The 12,446-nt window shown below is 57.9% G+C and overlaps 1 protein-coding gene across 2 annotated transcripts in view; it reads right to left on the bottom strand.

The window, feature by feature from the left end:
* Window positions 1-10,931, bottom strand: part of SRGAP3 (SLIT-ROBO Rho GTPase activating protein 3) — a 94,417-nt gene extending 83,486 nt beyond the window's left edge. For both annotated transcript variants that reach the window (XM_082768351.1, XM_082768352.1), the window contains exon 1: window positions 10,807-10,931. In XM_082768351.1, coding sequence (XP_082624477.1) covers window positions 10,807-10,873 — 67 coding nt within the window. In that variant the 5' untranslated portion in view covers window positions 10,874-10,931. The remainder of the gene's footprint in view (window positions 1-10,806) is intronic.
* Window positions 10,932-12,446: the final 1,515 nt, after the last annotated feature.

Below are 12,446 nucleotides of genomic sequence, written 5' to 3'. Positions count from 1 at the left end.
GCCGTCTGCATACGGTCCTCTCCCGCCTGCCACGGAGTCAGCTCGCTGCATCCAGAAGCACCTACGAGGCAGTGACACATCTGCGTGCCCCTTTCTGCAGCAATGCAGGGAACCACATCAACAGCACAGCCCGAGATGGACGGGAACCTGCCGTGTGATAGGAGCAGCAATCAAGGTGCGGGTGTTTTTCTTCTCCTCGCCCTTAGTTTTGATCTGACCAGATGAAGCAGAGTACCTCGAGCTGCCAGCCCACAAGAACAATGGCTGCGTAAATACTTTCTTTGTTATGGTTTCACTTCCAGGGGTTTATAAATATGACATTCTCACTTACAGCATGTTTGCTTATTGTCTCTTTAGAGATTTTAGCAAGAGTACGTCAAGAGCAGAGAAGCGCTGCACAGGAAAAACTGCTTTTAAAACATGAATCACTTGGAATGCCATCATGTAAAGAGTGTTAAAAGAAACGAAAAGGCTTTGTAAGAACCTGCTGCTGAGACTGTGATTCCCAATTCACTTGGTGTGCTCTAAGTTAAAAAGGCTTCAACGCTGCTATTCTATTTTTCTTCAGTTTTTACCATACCTCCTCGGGTTTATCCTCAGCTACCCCAAAATACACGTAGAATCTCCGTTGTAATTCCCAGTTCCATTTATTCCAGCAGTAGAAGTTCCATTCACTCTAGTAGTAAAACGAACGGGCAATATAAAGTCCCTACAAAACATGGGCTGTATTCAGTGCAAAGTAAAATAAAGAGTGGTTTAAGGAAAATGCAGCACAGTAAAAGGTTGGCCTTGCAGAGTTTCTCTTATATAGAGTTATTTAACTCTGCTACGGCCATTTCAGAGTTCCCAAACAGAGACATGAGACTGGGCTGACAACAGCCCCAGCCTCCCTGGGCACACGGGAGGTGCTGCCACCTGCACAGCACTCTCGGCAGCCACGTGCTGCAGAGAGCCAACGCGAGCACCCCCTTCGCCGTGTCTCTGGCGGATGCACACAGACAGCCCCAGCCACAAAACGCCCTCCGGCTGCCCTGGGGTGTGAAGCGCTCTAGTTTCCAGCAGAGCGAGGCTGGCTGTCCTGAGTTACCGGGGTGTCGGCACAACACCCACAGGACTCACGTCTCCCCACCTGTGCCAGGTCTAAGCCCAGGCTGCAGCAAAGCCGGAGCACGCGGCTGGGGACAGGTCCCCGGGGTGGCGGAGACGAGGAGCCGTCCCTGCCCCTGGCCCCGCAGCAGGAAGCAGTGGCTGGGGAGCGCTCGGCTCGGCGGGGAGGGCAGCGGGGCGCCGGGAGCCCTACCACCACCAGCAGCCCGGGGCTGTGGGACCTCACCGGCAGCTGAGCAGCAGGCTGAAGGCAAATCACACAGCACACACAGCACCTGGCCACTGGGGCACCACAGAGGACACGTCCGATGGAAGCAACCCGCCGGCACCCGAGCAGCCTCCGTCCCTCGGACACAAGGCTCAAGGAGCCGGCTCCTGCTCCTGCCGCCCCGCGCTGCCGCCTGGAGCTGCTGAACGCAGCACTGCCCCTGCCTCTCAAAGCAGGGGAACCAAGCCTTTGGTGCTCTCACGTATTTGGAAACAATTCCACGGGTATTTACAGAGACGCCGGTGTTACTTGATCCAGCGGCCTCTCTCAGAGCAGCACTCCGATGCTGCAGGGGAAGCTATAACGTACCCAGCCAGTTGTGTAATGCTCTACACGGGAGCAGAAATTGTTTCCTGATCTCTCCAGCAATCACATTCAGCCCTGAAGCATGATGTTTGATTGTGCTGACTTCAGCATGCTTAACTGTACATAATATCGACTGCAAAAGTACTCAGCCCTTTAAAAATGTGCCCGTCTCCAAAAAGAAACAATCATTGGGCCGCGGTGCAAAACCACATCACAATGCTCCAGCCTACACTCGGCAGATTTTAACCCTGCTGAGCAGCAACACCAACAGTCTCCCAGCGAGAGATCAGCACTCCTGCACGCTGCCCCTGGAGCACTGCTCCCCGTGGCAGCCAGCGAGGCTTTCCACCACAAGAGCAGCACGGAGGGGACCCCTGCCAGCCTCCCCTCTTGCTTTGTGGAGGCCGGGGCCGACCTTTCAGTGGCCGTGGTACAAGCAGCAAGGAGAAGGATTCACTGCCACTGTTTCCGAGCCTCGCAGTGTACACGGCCTGCCTCCTCCTGCCAGCAAGGATGCTGGCACAGCACCAAGGGCACGGAGCAGCACGTGCCAGCACTGATGGAGGCATCTCAGCCCTTCGGGGGGCCTCGCCCCAAGCCCTCCGGCAGGAGCTGTGCTCAGCAGCAGCCGAGTCCCTCCCAGACAGCCCTACACAAGAGCGGGATGTGCCCACCCGTACGCTGTCACCTCGGGCACGCTGTGTCCCGGAGGAGATAGCACAGCCTCCCAAGGGCACAGCGGCAGAAACGGCTGCCTGCAGTAATGCTTTCCTGGGGGGCCTGATGTGTCCCCAGCTATCAGCGTGTCCTCCACCCCTGAGGCCAAGCGGTCTGAGCACCCGGGGCCAGGGCAGAGCAGGGGTCCCCACCCGACCCCGCTCCACAGCCACCGCGCGTCCACGCTGCAGCCCCGGCGTGAACCCGCAGCACCACCAGCTTCACCCTCGGTTCTCACCCTGTTACAAGTTGTTCTCGAACGTCAGTGATTAAATGATAGCACCAGAGCTAAATGTCCTTGAAGAAAGAAAAGCAGAAAGCGGGGACTCCAGTGCATGTACATGGCTTTGTGTTCCACTTTCTTTTCGAGAATTTAGTCTTACCAGACAGTAAAACAACACTGACTCTCACCTCACCACTCCCGCCAGCTTTGCTGTCTAGATTATGACCAAACCAAGAGCTTCCCAGATAAAATCCTAAGGAGCTGCAGCCCTGAGTGGTCCCAGGAGTAGCAGTGTTTGTGGCCATCCAGGCAGCCACATCCCCTCTTTGACATTTGTTTTGTGCACAGGCCCCGATGCTCAGAGTCTGGGGCACTGGAACATACCTAAAAATCAACAAGATTCTGCTAAGGAGCAACCCCCTCTCCTCTGTGCCTGTCCAACGAGGACACAAGGAGCTGTAGCGATGGGGAGCGCACAGAAGCTCCGACACTTTCTGTTAGAACGCCTGCAGTCGGACTGCCTACGAGACGGAGCAGTGTGTTACTGAGCCTCTTCAAGCAGCAAGGTGCACAGCGACTGCAATCCCTGCACACACGGCAGATCCTCCCAGAGGCCTAGGTAAAAGAGTAAAACCTTTTTTTCTTCGCTCCCTCTTCAAAGCAATTCCTTAGCTCCAAAGGAAAGAAGAGTAACAGACACTAATGCAAATTCTTCCCTGGGGCTGTTGGACTCAGAGGCTGTGCAATTTTCCTAAACTTTCCGGCGCCCGGACCAGCAGCCTGCAGCGCTGGTGTTGTCAGGGAGCGCCTCCCCTGCACGTCAGCACGGCTTCAGCACTCGGAGGCCATCAGTAAAGTTCACAGGAACTCTTCTGTCGCTAGCGACCACCATTTCGGGTGGCACGTTGGTTTGAGCCAGCACCGCAGCACAAGATGCATAAGCAAAAGAGTCCCACAGCCATACCCTTCTCCCAGCACCCAGATCCCTGAGCCTCCTCACTGGTCCCATAGCAGGGGCTCCCGAACTGTGGAAGTCATGTCAGGACAGACAGACACCACTGCACAGCCACGTCCCAACAAACCTGCCAGCACCAGCGCCTGCACGCACAGGCGAAGCTGCCCTGCGGCTGCTGCTCCCCTCCAACGAGGCGGCGCCCACGGAGCTAAAGCTGGGGACCAGCCCTCCAGAAAGCACAGCCACAGAAGCATCAATTTCCACACTGGAACTATAACACTACACCTCTTTACGTACCTTTGTTTTTAAAACAAAGGCTAAGACTTAAAATAAAGAGGATGATTTAACAGAAAGTGCATGATTTAAAACAAAGAGGGTGATTTAAAACTCCCTCCCTGCCATGGACGGGATCCTAACAGCTGCCTGCTCACTGAGTAACGACAATGCTGGGATAAATAACGAGGCTGTATATTCCCTGGCCAGGCACGTGAGGGATGCTGTGCTGTTGGTGCCATTCTTCACACGAACTCTAAACCCAAGGTGCTGAGCGCTCACCATCACACACAACCTCACAGCACTGTGGCACCCAGAAGCACACTCCTCCAATCACACCAACTCCATCCCAGACTGGGGAGTAGTGCTACCACCCTGTGATTGCCCCAGCAATTTGACTTCGATGCTCCGCTTCCTCTCCTAAAACCATGTTGCAACATGCTGCTCAGAGCTGCCTCTCCCAAACCCCTGCAGCTGCCTTCCAGAGGTGAGAAAAGGGACATCAAAATAAGTCAGCTCGGGCCAGTTTTCCAGAGAACAGCTTACGAGCTCTTGGAGATGTGAACGGCTTAAAGTGCATCCAGCAACTGCAGGCACAAAGCAGGCGCACTGGGAGAAGCCTGGAAACCCGAAGGAGGTCATCAATGATAGGCATAAACTATTATTACCACTGTCATTGCGTGGGCTCGTGCTGTTTATTCGTTTCTATGTCCTCCCTTGCTGCTATGATACATACCAATAAAATACACAGAGGTGGGGCAAGCAGCACAATGCTTGTTAGTAAGAAACACTCATCTTCGTTAAAGAGGAAGCTTTGCTGGCAGCACAGCAAAAGCCTTCTGGGATTAAATGAACGTTCAGGATCAAATTGCCATCCAGGTTGTGAGGAGGGGAGATGACACTGCATGTGCTGGAGGAGAGCAGTGCCCACCCCGCTGCCCCCCAGTGCAGCCGCTGACTGCGTCAGGATCACAAACGCCTCTGAGGTCGGCACACGCATTTCAGAGAGCGAGTGATGCTGCTGCGGGTGGTGGGCTGCAGAACAGCTACTGACACAAGGCCAAAGCCAGGCAACAAAAATGTAAGAGCTCAAAGGGTTGGGTTTTTTCCCCACTTTCAATGGGCCAGCAGAACGGGAGTAAACCCTGCTCTCAACAGAGGCTGAACTCGTGCACACAGGAATTCAAACACAGCCCCTGCAGAGGCTTTCAGGTGCTGTCAGTGCCCGGAGCACACTCGGTGCTGCAGTTACAGCCCGTAAAACTCCTCGCCTGCAAGCAGGACTAGCTGCAGGCCACGAGGCAGGGCAGCAAGGTTTCCATTACCACCACAAGAAGGGCAGGCTGATAAGTGACACCCACTACACCCAGACACCCATCAGCTGCTCAAACAGAAAGTGACTGGGTTGACAAGCTCAGAACACCCTCGCTTTCTGCTGGAGCACGGCTCTGAGCAGAGGCAGTGCCGGGGCAGAGGCTCACGGCACAGACGCCTTCCCAAGGACACGCTCACCCCACAGGAGCTGCCGAGGGTGCTCCAGGCGTGTGTGCGCCCACCCCGGCTCCCCACGAGGCCCTGAGCCCGAGGCAGGGGCTCAAGGACATGAAGCAGGCCTCCTACAGGATAAAGCCCAAGGGAGCCCTCTTCACCACAGCGTGGTCCCAAGCACGGCTGGATTTCACTTTTCCCATGCTTCAGAAGAAAGTCAGTGACAAGGAGGCTGAAGGGAGCGCAGCCTGCAGGGCTGTGGGGGCAGCGCCCAGCCTCACCCCACAGCCCCACCTGCCCCCAGAGCCCCTCGGAGGCCCCCAGCAGTCCCGCTGCTAACACCACTCCTGCCCTGCTGCGAGGGGTCAGACCACACCACAGAGCTTTAGTGCTTCAGCTTCCCCCTCCAGCTCAGGACGTGGCGAGGAGAAGCCCAGCACACGTAACCTGGCTGATAACCTGGCAGGAGTGACGAGGTGCGGGCAGAGGAAGCGCAGCCCCGCAGCACAGCTCAGGCCCTGGACCCACGGCCTGCCCCTTCCCCAGCTCCTCCATCTGCAAAACAAGAGCAGGGCTTCCCTGGTTCACCCTGCCAGGGGCACTCTGCAGCATTTGCTGAAAGAGCTTCAAAAGCTGCTAGTGCTGAAGACCTCTGTGCTATAAGGAAAATACACGTTAGTGATACCAATCTTTTCCTTTAAAACCAATTAACCCAGTATCGTCCCCACTCAGAGCTGGCAGCACCAGGCCTCATGCAGACAGGCACACAGATACGAGGCATCCACATCCACACACACACACACCTAACCAGGCCCTGCGAGCCGCTGGCTCTTTCTCCCCTCTAAGCACAGAAGAGGCCCAAGCCCCCTGCCTCTGGGCAAGGCAGAGGCACAGCGCTGCCAGCTGCAGCCTCCAGCAGGAGCCTGCCTTCAGCTGCACCGCCCCAGCCTCTGCCGATGCACGCTGGACGTTAGCATGGCAGGAAACATCTCCGATGGATCCCATTTGTTTCCTTTAGAGACCACCAATTAATCTTTATTACGAATTGCACAGGTGATCGCCTCTGCTCTCCTCCAGACGTGGCCTTCCCAGCCCCGGCGGGTGGGGGTCCCGTGTAAAATCCATCTGGCAGCACCACCCCACCAGACCCCAGCGAGGAAACACAAAGGTAAATGGCCGGTAACAAGGGGCAAACCTGCACCGCAGCCAGCTGAACGAGGAGCACCGCTGAGGGGTATTCTGAAGCCCAGGGGCTGGCTCTAGGGAATCGGATCTCGTTCCTGTCTGTTGCAGGTGGCTCCACAAGCAAGGCTCCACGAATGTCCAGCAGTTACGTACGGGACAGTCCAGAGGGCGGAACTCACCCCTCTTTGCACAGAGCTGCCGTGTTATCAGGGCTGTCGAGTTTCAAGCCTCGATGCCTCCTCCAAGCGCAGCCAAGCTTTCCACCTAAGCAAACCATAATCCTAGAAAACAGTCTGGTATGGAAGTTTTCCCAAAATTCTCTGAGCAAGATGGAAAGAGGCCATTAGGCAGGAAATGAGAAGAGACAAAAAAGAAAGGATGCGGCTGCTGCAATAGAAAAATACAATGAAGCTAACGAGCAATGATAAATTAACCTAACCTGCAGTTCTCCTGTGAAAATAGGGAAAAAAAAAAAAAAACAACACTTTGGTTCTCTTTGGCCCCAGGTCTGTAAACCTTTTTGATATTTTTGCATGCTAAATCCATCAAGACGCTAGATCTATTCCCAACTCAAACAACTGAGAGTCCTTAACGTACGAGAAACTCTCTTCACCACTTTGCAGCCAGACGCAGCATTTGAAGCCTGCAGCCTCGAGGATCACCATGGATGCTCTGCACCTGCCCGACGCACAGAACGAGATGCTACTGAATCACAGCGGCCTTCCTGCCCACATAACCCAACAGATCACACAATGACCTGAATTCTGCTGGGGTTAAAAAAAATATCTTCAGGAGGCAGTATGAAATTTAAGAGACATTCAACAGGATGCTCCATTTTCTGCAAGATTTATTATGCTCTACCATAGCTGGTTCCATCTACGTAATTAAGACTGGTTCATTTTGCTGTATTTAAAGCAACAAATCATGCATTTGACAGTAATGAGGAAGAAACGACATTTGTTTATCACTCTGCCCAGATAGACCAATTAAAATTGTATGTCTGAAAGCACGCGTCTGAGGATCTCCTGTACTCAATACTCCACAAGCAGCTTCAAGGTGGTGGCTGTAAATATGTGGCCACAGCTTTATTAGCATTTATTTTTAATGCAACCATTCCTGTCCACGAATCCAAGACAGACAAATAAGAAAACCTCCCTCCTAAAAGGTACCCTCAATACAAGTACCTTCTGTCTTGTCTCGTCACACAAGCACCTGCTGCCAGCCCTCTCATCTGAGAGCTGCAGCAGGACGCCGAGCAGCAGCAGCAGGGACCCAAGGGGCAGGAGGGAGCGCACCGCGGGGCCGTGCCTGGCGGCAGGGAGCGGAGTCAGGTCCCCACGCACGGACAGATGGCACCCGCTGCAGAGAGCCAACGGGACGGGCAGCCTGCAGCAGCCCCACGGGCAGCACGGATTGGGTATTTCCACTCCCAAAACGAGGAGGCAGCAGCCCAAAGGCTCGGGCGCCGTGCCTCGCCCCGTGCCACGCGCAGCCGTGCCCGCGCTATCAGCCCCCAGCGATCCCCACCGGGCCGACCCCTGTGCACGTGTAGGCGCACGCACACACACCCCGCGCCCTTATCTGCCCTAAGCACTTTCGGGATGACTCCTTCCCGCCGTGAGGAAAGCAGATAGGATTCTCCAGAGAGGGAAAGCAGATACAGAGTCATCATGGCTGATAAATCACCCCTGCGCACGACGATTATTCACCAGTTAAATTCCACTTACGCCAATCGCGCTCCCCACACAAACTGTGGACTCATCGATTTTCGCCGGCCCCACAGCGCCCCGGAGCGCAGGAGGTCGGGGCAGGGCTCGGCTCCACGCTCTTATCGACGTGCTCTGCCCGCCCGGGGCCTTTGCTCTGCTCTTCAACAGCCCGAGCAGGAAGGCTCTCAGCAGAACTTCCCGAAAAATCAGTCTAAGCAATATACATAGATATTTACATTAAACATCTACATTTTTTGCCATGTTATGCCCAGTTGCCTGTCAGGTCTTTATCTGCAGAGCCCAGTTTTTAGGCGCTTCAGGCACTGCTGGGTGGTTACAGCCCCACAAGGCCCCCGCAGGCTGGTGACACCTTGCAGCGTGCCCTGCAGGGCGTGCTGGCCAGGACGCAGCCGTTTCTCTCTCTGACACCTTTTAAAGGCTGCAGCACCGTGAGCTGCTTTCACCTGCACCCACGCAGACACGCTCCCCGCGGTTCATGGCTGGGGTTTTCCAGCTTTCCCCCTGCCTTTCGCCCGGCCGCGCCATGGGGAGCAGCGCTGTGCTGGGATCCCAGCCCCGACCCCCATCACAAGACACCACTTCCTCAAGTGTTCAGCTTTTATCATCTTCATCTGTCAGTTGTTCTGTGCCAACATCTTGTTTCCGCTGGCCTCCTTCACTCTCACTCCTCCCCCTCCCCCATTTCTTTTCCTTTTTAGACGATCTCAGGAGATTTGGGTGTCCACGACTCTTCACCAGGGCACTACAGCCAGTAGGAGCAGAACAAGGACTGTAAGGGACTAAACCCCCAGGCAACCAAACAGGGCAGCTGGGACAGCGGGGTGACCCACGGGGAATCCCCAGGCCGAGCCAGGAGAAGGGCAGCGACCCGGGGCACCGTGAGGCTGGAGGCCCAGCAGCCCTGCGCCAGCCCCGCCGACACCGCCGGCAGCAGTGCCACGCTCACGGCACGCGGCCCCGCAGGGAACCCCGCTCCTCGGGCCCTGCAGCAGCCCGACAGAGGTGCCCTGCTCTGCGTTTCTGCCCAGCTCTGCCTGCCTCCTCGAGGAGGAAGCGCAGCCTCTGGCAGAGCTACCCAGATGGAAACGCAGAGCGGGTGCCCTGAGCCGTGGATGTTTCTGGAGATGCAGTCAGTCACAGACAGCATCGACACAACGATTACGATCCCACCAGCAAACTGCCTGCGTTACGGCTGCCCAGAGACGCGGCCCAAAATGCGATGGCCGCGGTGCAATAAGCCACGCTTACAGCATCAGTGATCTGCCATATGGAAACCAGGAGGCCACGACAGATGTCAGGCCAAGAACGATCACGGCAAATGAGTATTCCAGCTATAAACGCCGAGACAAAAACCATCAGCGGTGTCTGCAGCGACTTTGCAGAGCAGACCAGGCCCCGTCCCGCTGCAGCGGGGAGCACCCCGGGCCCGGCGGGGCTGTGCGGGGGGTGACGGCGAGCGACCTCCCTCCCTCCCTCCCTCCCCTCCCCTCCCCTCCCCTCCCACAGCACGGAGCGGCACCGCAGCCTACAGGAATATTTCATCTGCTTAACTGCAGGGTGCAATAACATCAATTTGCCCAAATTATACACAAGCAGAAAGGTAATTGGCACCGAGCAGCGCGTGTTGTGACTGTTACATCATTCCTCAAAGCCAACTACAAAAGCCTGAAACGCAAGGAAGTAAACAATGGCACAAAACCAAGAGCCAGCCCCTTCCCCAGACCCCTTCCATCTGGCACGACGCTGCAGGATTTACGCAGCTGCGGCCCCAGAGCGGGGTGTGTGGAGACCAGACAAGGCATCGCCGAACACAGCTCCAGACCCAGCATGCTCAGTGAGCTCCAGAGAAACCGGGGCTGAGCTTACACACACACACACAGGCCGATTTTCAGAAAAGCCACGTCCTAATTGGCATTAATTCGGTCTCAAGCAGAGGCTTCACACAGCAGTGCCTTTGTGGAGCGACCGGCCCGAAGGGAGCCCCCTCCTCGCAGCGCGGGGAGCCGCGGGGCACGGGGCAGCGGGGGGCTGCGAGCGGGCAGCGGGGCTGGGCCGGGCCGGGCTGGGCTGGGCTGGGCCGGGCTGGGCCGGGCTGCCTCCCGCTGGGCCACACACCGGCTGCAGCGCGGGGCTCGCCGTGGGCTCCGGGGCTGCCCGGCGGCAGCAGCTGCGGGCTGGCTGCTGATGGAGCCCCGCAGCCCCCGGGGAGCCCCGCGCTGCTCCGCTCCGCTCCGCGGGTGGGCTCGGGGCCCGGCTCGGGGCGCGGGGGCCTCGCGGTGCGGCCCCGGTGCCGCCATCCCCCCGAGCAGGGCGGGGCGGGGCGGGCCGGGGATGCACCGGGAGCACCGGGAGCACCGAGCCGCGGCCCCGCCACCCCCAGGGGCACCTGCCGGGGACGGGACGGGACCGGGCGGGACGGGTCCGGCCCCTGCCCGGCCGGGAGCGCGCCGCCCGCTGCAGCCCCGAGCCCCCAGCCCCCAGCCCCAGCCCCGTTCCCGTTCCCGTTCCCGGTGGCCGCCCCGCACACAAAGCCGGCCGTGGCGGCGCCGCTCACCCTTGACTTGCGCCTCGTAGTCGGCGATGATCTCCTTGTCCTTCTTGAACCTGCCCTGCGAGGACATCTTGCGGCCCCCGCACGGCCCCGGCCCCGGCCCCGGCCCCTGCCCGCTGCCCGCAGCGGCGCCGCCGGCCCGGAGAGGGGCGGGGCGAGGGGGCGGGGCGAGGGAGGGGGCGGGTCTGGGGCGGGGCGCGGACACGCCCCTCCTCCGCCTGCCGGCCCCGCCCTCAGCGGCAGGGCGGAGAGGGCCGTCGAAGGGGGCGGGGCCGAGCGCTTGGCCCCGCCCCTCCCGCCCCTGCGGCCCCGCCCCCGGGGGCTGTGCGGGGGGCGCCGCCGCTGCCGGGGCACGGCCGGCCCCGTGTGCTGCCTCTCCCCCCTCCAAAAAACAACCCCGCAGCAAAAGAGAAGGCTGGGCCGTTTCTAAATGCCCATCCCTGTGCCAGTTGCTCTTCCCTGCAGCACTCACAGTTACTAGGCGAGTGAGCCGCAACGTTCCCTACTACCCAGCTATGCCACCGGGCAGGCTCTGATTTTCCTGCCAGGTTAGTCCGAGCTTATGGCCGTATCGAGGACCTTAAACATCTTTCGTCTAAGTAATCTGCAACACAAAGGTGCAAGAAAAAAAAGCAAAGCTGAAATGAGGTTAGTCAGGATTTTCTGTTATTCAGATATCACTACAAATAAAGCAGCAGCAATGTCTGAAGAGAGAGAGTCCAGCCAGAGGTCAGTGATCTCTGCCACACACCAGCCTGAGACTGTTCCTGGAATCCTTACAACGGCTTTCTGAAAGGAAGGGTTAGATTATAATTCACTTTGTGACACTTTCAGCACAATTTTTAGAGGAAGAATGGGATGGGCTTTAATCACAGTAAATACTTCAGGCTGGAGGTACAGAGAAACCAACGGTAACTATGGCAACGTGGCCACTCCAGTACGGCTAATGCAGATTATTTCCAGGGCAGTAGCCTTGTGTGTGCTCAGGAAGCAGAGGTAATGTTCGCTTAAAGCAATTCCTAATTTAAGGAAAATTCTTGAGGCAGAAGCTCCTTGCACTCTTTGTTTCCAGCTCTGGACTGCGAGTGTTTGGCGAGGCGCTCCCCGCGTGCACGGCGGCCTCAGCCCGCAGGCGATGGCTGTCCCCGGGACGCGGCCCTGCCTGGCCGTGAGGAGGCTGATCGGGCAGGGCATGCCAGGCCTGCGCTGCCACAGACAGAACTGTGGCTGTGAAGCCCTCCCGGTGCTGTGCACACACTATCAGCTGCTCCTTGCCGCCAGCTCTCTGCCCCAGAGCGTGGCGGCCGCGCCGCATGGCCCCATGGCTTCCTTGCTCTCCCTGCCCCCTGAGGTGTCCAGGAGGCAGAATGCGCTGCCACGGCCTCGTCCACGGTGTGGGGCAGCTTGGGCAGGGACAGGCCCCCACGTCCCATGTGCTGCAGGACCCTTCGCGACCCGTCTGGAAGGCTGCCGTGGGCCCCGGCTCAGCAGCCACAGCTCTGCCAGGTTAGGAGCTGGGGCTCGTCCTTGGGCTCCTACGCTTGAGAGCAGCCCAGGCTGCCCTCACGGTGTCAGTGGGATCCTCCGTGGAACAAAATCTGCAAAATGTCGAGTAGGGAACCAGAATCCAGCCCTGGTGGTTC

This window comes from Aythya marila, assembly GCF_965140915.1.
Source record: "Aythya marila genome assembly, chromosome: 10".
In the NCBI taxonomy this organism is placed as follows: domain Eukaryota; kingdom Metazoa; phylum Chordata; class Aves; order Anseriformes; family Anatidae; genus Aythya; species Aythya marila.
The sequence above is the reverse complement of the archived record's forward strand: the minus strand, read 5'-3'. Positions and strand labels throughout refer to the sequence as shown.